Here is a 12314-nt window from a genome sequence, read left to right as displayed (position 1 = left end):
TTAGTTACAGTTCTTATTCATTCCAATAGCATGACTATGACATGAGAGTAGATGACTTCCTTCGTCGCACTCAGGCAGTTGTCACCAATCGCCGAAGTAGACCACGGGAAAGAGAGCGAGAACGTGAACGGCCTCGAGACAGCCGACGAGATCGAGAACGTGATCGAGGCAGGGAACGTGAGCGAGAAAGGGAAAGGATGAGAGAACGAGAAAGAGACAAAGAACGAGGAAGATATAGGAGATAACTTGTTGGCTGAAGCACTGTCAATTTTTTGTGTTTACAGTAGCAGAAAGGTGTTTAGAACTGTTCCTTTTTTATTTTTATTTTTTTAAGTTAAATTACATATTGGAACTTATTATGACCCTTGTACATCTATTGCTTTCATGCATGTGGGACTATATCAACTGAATTTTGAACCCAGAAGCACAGATTTTTGTAGAGGGATGTTTCAGGGGGAGGGGTGCGGTTTTCTGGTGACTTATTGTCATCTGTGAATGTTAATGTCTAATCAAAAATATTTGCCCTCTGTTCAGTTGAAAGCTGTGAGGAACAAATCTGCACTTGGCGTAGACTTTGTTGTATGTAGTTGCACATGGATTAATGAAAAAAAAATTGCTGCTAATAAGTATGCAAGTTAAGTATAATGGGCTGATTGTGTGACCTTGTTATGTTGTAGCAAGTAACTTTTTTTAAAACTCCTCCATTTAGATTTCAACTTTTTTCATTGTTAATGATGAAAGCAATATTCAAAGACACTATTACAATCCAGTTTTAACTTTTTTTAAGAGAAGAAATCCCTTGCTTAATAGCATTTAATCAATGCTAAAGTTCATTATTTTTCTCCCAAAAATTAAAAAAGCACGCAGTGGCCTGATAGATTTACTGTAAGTTTATGGTAGAAAATTGTTACATTACCTTTAACTGCAAAACTTTTGTACAAAATAAATGCGAAAACTGATCACTTTCAGTGTGTGTTGCTTTATTACATAAAGAAGTGGTGTTGAAGAAAGTGATTACTTCCTTTGTACTTTCTGATGTAAAGTAGATAATGTCTTTTGGTATAAAAATGTTTCATGTAGATAGTCTGGACCAAAATTTCTGAATTAATAAATTGTTAAATATGCTAACCTCATCTGCATGTGGAAAAAAAGTTTGGATGATTTTCATTTCCTAAAGCATCCACATATGAAGATACATAAATTTGTTAACCTTAGGACTTTTGTTCTTTTATGCTCATAATTGTAATTAGAATTATATTGCTTCAATTTTAATAAATTTACAGGCTCTGGACTGTTTCTTTTTGACATTTAGTCCATTGTCCCACCTTCCATGAATATTTTTTTTTAAATGATAATGAGAATCCATACAATTCTGCACTGGAAAGATCTAGAAAGCTTCCTCTGATTGCTTGTATGTAACTGTAACATCACAGTTGAAGGAGTAGCTGAATGCTGGTCATATTTTGGAAAAATGTTCATCTTGTTTGGTATCATTCCATTAAGGCATCATCGCTTTTACTTGCTGGTCTTACAATAAAGTTGCTGTTACAAAACCAAACAAGTGTAGAATCCCAACTTTTGATGTGAAAAGTAAACTTGAATTTAAATCATTCTATATTTTGAAGACTAAATGTAACCTGTATCAAACTTTTTCTTGGGAGAAAATACAAAATTGTTCCAGATATAAAAGATACACATAGATGTTGCCAAATTTTAATGTCCTGAGTCAAGATTTTTGATTTTTTTTTTCTCCCTTGAGCAAAGATTTGGAAAAGTTCCATTTAAATGAAATTTTAATTCAGTGTTTTTTCAAAAAAAAAGTAGTAAAAATTCTAATGAGTTAACTGAAGCTGTTTCCAGAGACTGAAGACTATCAGTAATTCTTTTTTTTTTAAAACTCATACCGATTGTGTTGGGAATTTCCAGTGTGCTTAGTTATTGTCTAGCATAGCTCCTCTCTGAACAGAGGCATACATTTTGGGACAGAAACACTGGCAGACTTAAAAGGTTAGGAAGTTGGATAGTAATTGGAAATTATTTTGCTCAAGCATGAGTACCCATTAATGCTGGGAAGTGTAGCACGTTCATTAATTTATTCAAAAATAAACTCTACAGACTGGATTAATTAGTCATAGTTGCTCTATTGCTCTATATGTTCACTTGTTTGAGAAATAAAACGGCTTGATTAGTTTCTGGACTCGTTTTACCCTTAAAACATTTTGGTGGCTTGTGCAGGAGATGCTATATACAGTTCAAATTACTAGATCATTTCCGTTGCATCCCTGGGATGTATATCTAGGTACTAAGCAGTACATAGGTTTGTAGTATGAAGCTTGAAGTCTCATGAAGTTTAAATTCATGTTCCCATTAATTTTCATTTGTAGAACTCAAGTTGTTACTATTAAATTTTGGTGTTCAGATTTAGAAATTATCTTCCAATGAGGTAACTGCTTAAAAATTCTCTTCCAGACCTGTAGGCCTGCAAAATTTTAATATGTATTTCTTGCATGATGGTTGGTGGTAAGAGTTGCCTGAGCTGAGGCTTGATTGCCAGGACCAGAGGGCTGTATGTAGTGATAGATTGAACACCCATCCTTGTCCTAAACTACTGGAGAGGAAAAACTAATGCCCCAAATTTTTGTTATCTTTAAAGTGTATTCTAGTGAAATTATGGGTTGAGGGACCATGCAAGGTGCACACATGCACCTAATCAGATATACATGTAACTTGAGCAATTTATGGACAATCAAAAATAGTTAACGGCCTTCATGATTTAGTTAAACAATTTGGACAAATTGCAAAACTGGCCACTAAACCACTCAGGTGAAAATTCTTAATATTTGTTTCACAGGATGTAGTATTTTGTTACTGATTTTTATTCAATCAAATTAGTTATGTGATAAAACTTGGTAAATTACCTAAATATTATATGCTTGGATTAGGAATAACATTATATCAGTAAATTTGCATACGTTTGGATCAAAATATGCATGCATGCAATTTTTACAATATCCCATGGTAGCATTAAGGTGTATGATCTCCAGAAAAAAAGAACTTCAGAAATTGTCCAGCTAAATGCTGGACAATTACAGGTTTTCTGTTTCACTGGCACAATTCTTTTTGTTCCCTTTCCATGACAGGTTCATTTTTGTTGGCCTGACCATTTTAAGAGGGAGAAACTACAGCTATTGTTTACACAGCTTTTTTTTTTAAAACCAAGAGATCATTTATTGTTTACACAGCTGATTGATTATTTTTAAATTCAGTGAGCTGGGTTTTTAAACTGAGTTTTATTTTTAAAGAGCTGCAGTTTACAGTACCAGCAGCTGCCACAGCCAGCCTTTTACTTTGTGCAGGTCCTTCAGTGGCACTGTTGAGTGCTTCCTGCTCTTTACCTTAGGCCCCATTCATGAAGGAAAACATGGGAAAGTAAAACTGATGGCTGCAGCTACTGCTGTTCAAATCTTTTGACCCACTGCCAGATTAGGTGACAGCTCCGATCTCTTAGCATATTACCTTCTGTGATCATAGAGTTTTAATACCTCCTGGGGTCATGTCTGTAGCCTAGCCCACTGCAGTGTTTTGCGGTCTCCAGCCAGCTGCTGTCCTGCCATATCTTTAGCCACTCTAGGTAGGCAGCCTGCTGTTCTTTGTTTGTTCTTGGTGTGTTCATCAGGAAAAATCAACCATTGCCACAATGTAATGTTTGGTGCTCTTCAGAAAAAATATCTCCCACCGCTGCCACTATGTAACATTACTTATTCCTTTGGTGTGTGAATTATTGTAAGATTCACGGGACTATAAATAATATCTAAAGAATATGTGGGTTTTATTATAACTTAACTAGAACCTATAACAGTCACTACACAAGCCACATCAACACACATCTTAGGCTCCACCCACAACTCCCTGGTCATGTGACATGACATCACTTCCTCGGGTGATCTTCACTTACAGCTTCTTAAGGTGGTCCACTCTTAAGGTCATCCTACAACAGTTGCCACACACTATGCTGAACAGGCCATCATAGATTGGGTATTGCGTAATGAGAGAGGAATAATTGACAATCTAGTGGTGCGAGACCCCTTGGGGATGAGCGACCATAATACGATAGAATTCTTCATCAAGATGGAGAGTGATGTAGTTGATTCTGAGACTAGGGTCCCGAATCTTAGTAAAGGAAGGTATGAGGTGCGAGTTGGCTATGACGGATTGGGAAATGTTACTTAAAGGGATGACGGTGGCTAGGCAATGGCAAACATTTAAAGAGCGCATGGATGAACTGCAACAATTGTTTATCCCGGTCTGGCGCAGAAGTAAAACGGGAAAGGTAGCCAAACTATGTCTTACAAGGGAAATTAGAGATAGCATTAGATCCAAGGAAGAGACATATAAATTTGCCAGGAAAAACAACAGATCTGAGGATTGGGAGCAGTTTAGAATTCAGCAAAGGAGGACTAAGGGATTGATTAAGAAGGGGAAAATAGAGTACGAGAGCAAGTTTGATGGGAACATAAAAACTGACTGTAAAAGTTTCTATAGGTATGTGAAAACAAAAAGATTGGTGAAGACAAACGTAGGTCCCTTACAGTCAGAAACAGGGGAATATATTATGGGGAAAAAAGAAATGGCTGACTAACTAAATGCATACTTTGGTTCTGTCTTCACAAAGGAGGACACAAATATCATACCAGAACTGTTGGGGAACAGAGGGTTTAGAGAGAGAGAGGAACTGAAAGAAATCAGTATTAGTAGAGAAATGGTGTTGGGGAAATTGATGGGATTGAAGGCCGATAAAGCCCCAGGGCCTGATGGTATGTATCCCAGAGTACTTAAGGAAGTGGCCCTAGAAATAGTGGATGCATTGGTGGTCATCTTCCGAGAAGGGTAGCAGGGATAATCCAGGTAATTATAGACCGGTGAGCCTGATGTCAGTGGTAGGGAAGCTGCTGGAGAAGATACTGAGGGATAGGATCTATTCCCATTTGGAAGAAAATGGGCTCATCAGTGATAGGCAACATGGTTTTGTGCAGGGAAGGTCATGTCTTACCAACTTAATAGAATTCTTTGAGGAAGTGACAAAGTTGATTGATGAGGGAAGGGCTGTCGATGTCATATACATGGACTTCAGTAAGGCGTTTGATAAGGTTCCCCATGGCAGGCTGATGGAGAAAGTGAAGGCGCTTGGGGTCCAAGGTGTACTAGCTAGATGGATAAAGAACTGGCTGGGCAACAGGAGACAGAGAGTAGCATTGGAAGGGAGTTTCTCAAAATGGAGACGTGTGACCAGTGGTGTTCCACAGGGATCCGTGCTGGGACCACTGTTGTTTGTGATATACATTAATGATTTGGAGGAACGTATAGGTGGACTGATTAGCAAGTTTGCAGACGACACTAAGATTGGTGGAGTAGCAGATAGTGAAGGGGACTGTCAGAGAATACAGCAGAATATAGATAGATTGGAGAATTGGGCAGAGAAATGGCAGATGGAGTTCAATCAGGGCAAATGCGAGGTGATGCATTTTGGAAGATCCAATTCAAGAGTGAACTATACAGTAAATGGAAAAGTCCTGGGGAAAATTGATGTCCAGAGAGATTTGGGTGTTCAGGTCCACTGTTCCCTGAAGGTGGCAACGCAGGTAAATAGAGTGGTCAAGAAGGCATACGGCATGCTTTCCTTCATCGGACGGGGCATTGAGTACAAGAGTTGGCAGGTCATGTTACAGTTGTATAGGACTTTGGTTCGGCCACATTTGGAATACTGCGTACAGTTCTGGTCGCCACATTATCAAAAGGATGTGGATGCTTTGGAGAGGGTGCAGAGGAGGTTCACCAGGATGTTGCCTGGTATGGAGGGCGCTAGCTATGAAGAGAGGTTGAGTAGATTAGGATTATTTTCATTAGAAAGACGGAGGTTGAGGGGGGACCTGATTGAGGTGTACAAAATCATGAGAGGTATAGACAGGGTGGATAGCAAGAGGCTTTTTCCCAGAGTGGGGGTTTCAATTACTAGAGGACACGAGTTCAAAGTGAAAGGGGAAAAGTTTAGGGGGGATATGCGTGGAAAGTTCTTTACGCAGAGGGTGGTGGGCACCTGGAACGCATTGCCAGAGGAGGTGGTAGATGTGGGCACGATGGAGTCTTTTAAGATGTATCTAGACAGATACATGAATGGGCAGGAAGAAAAGAGATACAGAACCTTAGAAAATAGGCGACATGTTTAGAGAGAGGATCTGGATCGGCGCAGGCTTGGAGGGCCGAAGGGCCTGTTCCTGTGCTGTAATTATCTTTGTTCTTTGAGATTCTATAGACTCTGGAACAGTTCCTACAGATTGAGGGTAGCTAATGTAACCCCATTATTTAAAACAAAGTAATTCATGACAACGCTACTTCATCGGACACGTCATCAGGATGCGCCGCGGTGCGCACATGCGCAGACGGTCTCATGCCCCCTGCGCATGCGCTGCGGTCCGGCTTACCAGGACCGCTTTGCGCATGCGCAGATGACGCGGTACGTGCATGCGCACACAGTCTCCTCATCACTGCGCATGCGCTGCGGTCCGACCTGCCAGGACCGTTGTGCGCATGCGCAGATGACGTCATCGCGTTTATTTGTCTTCCTCACCGACGCGCCTGTTTGGCCTCTGCGCATGCGTCAAAGCTTCGGCGTGACTTTTTGAAAGTGGAAGGAGGGGAGGTTTCGTCGGGCATTTTCTCGCATTTTATCTGAATTATTTATTCGTTTTGGAGATTTGCTTCATTTTTATTTGACACAGGAGATTGTTCCAAGGTAAGTTGCTCTGCCTTTGTAAGTTGCTCTGAAAACATTTCCATTGTCTGGGCCACTGCATGTTCTCCAGTCCCTGTTGTGAGTTGCTCTGAAAACATTTCCATTGTCTGGGCCACCGCATGTTCTCCAGTCCCTGTTGTGAGTTGCTCTGAAAACATTTCCATTGTCTGGGCCACCGCATGTAGCAGGATGAAGGCACAGTGACTGTGATTTCTGGCGCCAAACTGTACACACTGCAGATACATGATGGCCAGGCTACCTGCAGCTGCATCTTCTCCATTCAGACTTTGTTGCCCTGCAAACATGCTGTTGTTGTGCAGAGGCATCTGGGTCTGCCTTTGGACAGGCTCGCCCCCAATTGTCGCTGGCGTGCATCTCAGACACCAACGACGACGACAGGCATGGCTGCTGCCATTGTGATGACAGAGGAACAGCCAAGGCCCCTCAGCCACAATGAAAAATACCGCTTGCTTTCAGATCAATTGTACCAGCTACAACAGACCATTCTGCAGAGTGGAACGGCAGCATTCATGAGGAGACTGGACTGGCTGCGGCAACAGACTCTCCGCTGGCAGCAAGGACTGGCTGATGAGATGGAGCCATTTACTATGCCCAACAATTGCCCGGAAGCACCTTCGGATGGAGGTGGCCGCGCGCTGGACATCAGTCACGTGTCATAAACCCTGGATCCTGAGCGTCTCACCCCCTGGCCTAATGATCTGATGGACCATACATATGCCTGCCTGTTCAAATCTCCACTTCCCCTACCTGCGGTACCCTCTCCTTGCTGCTCAGTTACAGTCACCTGCTCCTACACCCATCAGGGCAGTGCACATGGACACACAGTTACCTGCTCCTACACCCATCAGGGCAGTGCTCATGGGCACACAGTTACCTGCTCCTACACCCATCAGGGCAGTGCTCATGGGCACACAGTTACCTGCTCCTACACCCATCAGGGCAGTGCTCATGGACACACAGTTACCTGTTTCCCCATCCGACGTTGAAACAACCATGCAGAGCCTTGTGAGACTCCGCAATTGCCAGTTGCTGCCTGTCAAGCAGAGAGGGCGTCCAAAGGGGTCAAGCACTTGGGGAACATTCAGCAAGAAGAGACTGAGCACTAAAAGAAACAAGCATGCCGTGTCCAGTGGTAGCAGAAATGTGAATGCTCTTGCTGGGAACACAACTGGTGATAGTAGTAGGCAGGATTAAATGGGAATGGATGGAAAGATGCACGAGTAACATAACCACTGGCAGGGAACTGCTGGGCTAAATGGCCAGCTTTATGTTCATAGCCCAAAAGAAATGTGCTTCTTTTCCAGCACCCTCACATCATTCATGTTTTCCCTGAGAGCAGCATTGAACCATCATCCTGCCTCCTACAGCTGAGGTGGGTACTAAGTGATTCATTGGCGGTGTTATCAGTACATGCCTTTACCGCAGAACACAAAGCATGCTCAACAGTAATTCCATTGGAGGGAGGGAAGCTCTGACACTGATGTTCTTTCCTTATTTTCTTTCATGTAAAACGTGCCCTTGAGAAAACAATCCTTGACACTTAAGGACGGCATTCAAGCAAAGGAAGCAGTGCAGGAGAGGACGCAAGGATGTGCTGATTCCTGCATCTGAGGTGGGTAATAAGTGCTTCATTGGCGACGTTATCAATTGGTGCCTTCACTGCAGAACTTAAAAAGGTGTGCACAACAGTAATTTCAGTGGATGGAGGGAGGCAAGCTCTGACTCTGATTTGCTTTATTTCTTTTCATGTAAAACATGCCGTCGAGAAAACAATCCTTGAGACTTAAGGTCAGCATTCAAGCAACGAAGGCAACTGGATCATGCTGCGGAGCTCATCACGATGTGGAAAGGAACATTGCATTTATGGATGAATTGGGAATGCACATTGGGATGCGCTTGGGGAACATTCACCAAGAATAGACTGAGCTCAGACTCTTGTGACTTTGCCTTCTTCACATGGACAATACAGTAGTGGAATAGAGAGCCAAGCGTTTATTCACCACAAGGCTCTCCAGGAACAATCTCTTTAGCTGTGCATAGCAGAGACTCGGCCTGTCTGTCTAACGGGAATGCTGGACACAACACTCATGTATCCATGCACAGCAGTTCCTCGGATACTTAATGAACTTAATAAAACTTTTCAATAATTAAACCCAGAATTGTTGAGGTTTTGTTTTGCATGCTATTTCCCCGACTTTGCAACTGCACTTCAGATATTCAACTATGGTGGGGGGGTAGAGGGAGGGGTGGGTGAAGAGGGGGAGGGGTGGGGAGTGCGGGGAGGGGTGGGGAGAGGGAGCACGCAAAATGCAGGGACCAAACAGTTGCAATGCCTGAAGTACTGAGGAGAAGTAGAGAAAGCAACTGGGTAGGGGAGAAAGCAACTGGATTGGGCATCCGCAGCTGGAGGGAACGGCTGAATGGAGAGGGCCGGAAGCGAGAGGCCGTAGAGAGCCGCGGGGAGCGAGAGTGCGAAGACCTTGGTGTCACCGGGTCCAGGGACTGGCCAGTAAGTCTCTTGCTGTTGTGTTTATGGCGCATGCACAGAAAAAGGCACCTCTTCTGTTCCGCTGCTTCCCCCCCCCCCCCCACTCTCTCCCCTTCCTCCCTCTCCCCCAGCTCTCTCCCTCCCCCCTTCCTTACCCCTCCCTCTCCCTCTTTCTCCCCCCTCCCCCTCTCCCTCTTTCTCTCCCCTCCCCCTCTCCCTCTTTCTCTCCCTCTCCCTCTTTCTCCCCCTCCCTCTTTCTCCCCCCTCCCTCTCCCTCTTTCTCCCCCTCTTTCTCCCCCTCCCCCTCCCTCTCCCTCTTTCTTCCCCTCCCCCTTCCTTACCCCTCCCTCTCCCTCTTTCTCCCCCTCCCCCTTCCTTACCCCTCCCTCTTTCTCCCCCTCTCCCTCTTTCTCCTCCCCTCCCTCATTCTCCTCCCCTCCCGGCACCGCTACCGCTGGTCTCCCCGCGCTGCTCTCCGTGGCCCCCGCGCTGCTGTCCCCAGCCCCCGCGCTGCTCTCCCCGGCCCCCGCGCTGCTGTCCCCGGCCCCCGCGCGGCTCTCCCCGGCCCCCGCGCTGCTGTCCCCGGCCCCCACACTGCTGTCCCCGGCCCCCGCGCTGCTCTCCCCGGCCCCCGCGCTGCTCTCCCCGCCCCCCGCGCTGCTCTCCCCGGCCCGCTCCACTCTCTCACTCCGGCCATTGTATTCTGCCACGTGTTTGTCAGGATTCATCTCTGTGATTCTTTGAGCAGCGCCATCTTTAGTCCTGGCAGCTGCTACAGTCGCAAGCTGTGACGTTTTTGTGGCACATGCTGTATTTGCGCATGTGCCAAAAAAGCGCCATCGACCGATCGCGTTGTCAACAATTGCGGTCTATTTAAAAAGGGAGGTAGAGAAAAAGCAGGGAATTATAGACCAGTCAGCCTGACGTCGATAGTGGGGAAAATTCTAGAGTACATTATCAAAGATATTATAGCAGAGCACTTAGAGAACAGTGGTAGAATCGAGCAGAGTCAGTATGGATTTACGAAAGGGAACTCGTGCTTGACAAATCTACTGGAATTCTTCGAGTATGTATCTAATAGAGTTGATGAGGGAGAGCCAGTGGTTGTGGTTTATTTGGACTTCAGAAGGCTTTCGACGAAGTCCCACATAAGAGATTAGCATGTAAAATTAAAGCACATGGGATTTGGGGTAGTGTATTGCAACGGATAGAAAATTGGTTGGCAGACAGGAATTAAAGAGTAGGGATAAATGAGTCTTTTTCCAAATGGCAGGCAGTGACTAGTGGGGTACCACAGGGATCGGTGCTAGGACCCCAGCTATTCACAATACATATTAATGATTTAGATGAGGGAACTAAATGTAATATCTCCAAATTTGCAGATGACACAAAACTCGGTGGGAGGGTGAGTTGTGAGGAGGATGCAGAGAGGCTTCAGGGTGATTTGGACAAGTTGAGTGAGTGGGCTAATGTATGGCAGATGCAGTATAATGTGGATAAATGTGAGGTTATCCGCTTTGGTAGCAAAAACAGGAAGGCAGATTATTATCTGAACGGCTATAAACTGAGAGAGGGGAATATGCAGGGAGTGTTCTCGTACACCAGTTGCTGAAGATAAGCATGCAGGTCTAACAGGCGATACAAAAGGCAAATGGTATGTTGGCCTTCATAGCAAGAGGATTCAAGTACAGGAGCAGGGATGTCTTGCTGCAATTATACAGGGCCTTGGTGAGGCCACACTTGGAATATTGTGTGCAGTTTTGGTCGCCTTATCTGAGGAAGAATGTTCTTGCTATAGAGGGAGTGCAGCAAAGGTTTACCAGACTGATTCCTGGGATGGTGGGTCTGACGTATGAGGAGGGATTGAGTCAGTTAGGATTATATTCACTGGAGTTCAGAAGAGTGAGGGGGGAATCTCATAGAAAACTATAAAATTCTAACAGGACTTGGCAGGGTAGATGCAGGAAGGATGTTCCCGATGGTGGGGGAGTCCAGAACTAGGGGTCATAGTCTAAGGATAAGGGGTAAACCTTTCAGGACTGAGATGAGGAGAAATTTCTTCACCCAGAGGGTGGTGAGCCTATGGAATTCGCTACCACAGAAAGCAGTTGAGGCCAAAACATTGTATGTTTTCAAGAAGGAGTTAGATGTAACTCTTGGATCTAAAGGGATCAAAGGGTATGGGGTGTAAGCGGAAACAGGTTACTGAGTTGGATGATCAGCCATGATCATAATGAATGGCGGAGCAGACTCGAAGGGCCGAATGGCCTACTCCTCCTATTTTCTATGTTTCAGTAGGTGCCCCGATTTTCTCTGATTCCAGAACATTGGAGCAGGAGTAGGCCATTCAGCCCCACGGACCTGTTCCACCATTCAATTCAGATCATGGCTGATCTGTATCTCAACTCCATTTACCCACTTTTGCTTCATACCCCTTAATCCCCACTCTGAGGGCCTCATTGAAAAGGAGACAAATTGACATCAGTGTTTGGGAGGAACTTGCCATAAATTGTACCATGTGACAGTGCCTTATCCAACAAGCTGAAACACAGTTGGAAACTCTGCTGCAGAGAAACAACGAAGATGGAAGGAGAAACAGCAGAACCCTGGCTTAAGAACCCCCCCTTCCTCAGGGCAATTCCTGTCCTTTCTGTGGCTGCAGGATTGGCCTGTTGAGTCACTTAAGGACACACAAATTATGAATACCCGGCAGACATCATCCTCGTTTTGAGGGACTGACAACAACAAGTACACTTTCATAACAGAAATCTATGTCAATATTCAAAGCTCCAATTATCCCAGCATCCATGGCCTTTTGAGGGAGCAAATTCCAGATTTCCACTACTCGTGTACATAGTGTGGAGCCAGCAATATAACTCAATGCCGGCAGCTCACGCTATTATCGAAGGGTACTTGCAGAATAGCTTCTGCACATGAAAGAAAGAAACCAAAATTATTGACCATTAAATTAAAAGAAAGAAAGACTAGTATTTATGTAGCACCTTTCACGACCAC

At 44.5% G+C, this 12314-nt stretch overlaps 1 protein-coding gene across 9 annotated transcripts in view; it reads left to right on the top strand.

Annotated features, from left to right (window-relative positions):
- ythdc1 (YTH N6-methyladenosine RNA binding protein C1) overlaps positions 1–1561 on the top strand; it is a 61766-nt gene extending 60205 nt beyond the window's left edge. For all 9 annotated transcript variants that reach the window (XM_068030451.1, XM_068030452.1, XM_068030449.1 and 6 more), the window contains one exon: positions 30–1561. In XM_068030451.1, coding sequence (XP_067886552.1) covers positions 30–245 — 216 coding nt within the window. In that variant the 3' untranslated portion in view covers positions 246–1561. The remainder of the gene's footprint in view (positions 1–29) is intronic.
- The last annotated feature ends 10753 nt before the right edge of the window (positions 1562–12314 follow it).

The sequence above is a fragment of the Heterodontus francisci genome, chromosome 4 (genome assembly GCF_036365525.1).
Source record: "Heterodontus francisci isolate sHetFra1 chromosome 4, sHetFra1.hap1, whole genome shotgun sequence".
NCBI lineage: Eukaryota > Metazoa > Chordata > Chondrichthyes > Heterodontiformes > Heterodontidae > Heterodontus > Heterodontus francisci.
This window is presented reverse-complemented; position numbering and strand designations above follow the sequence as displayed.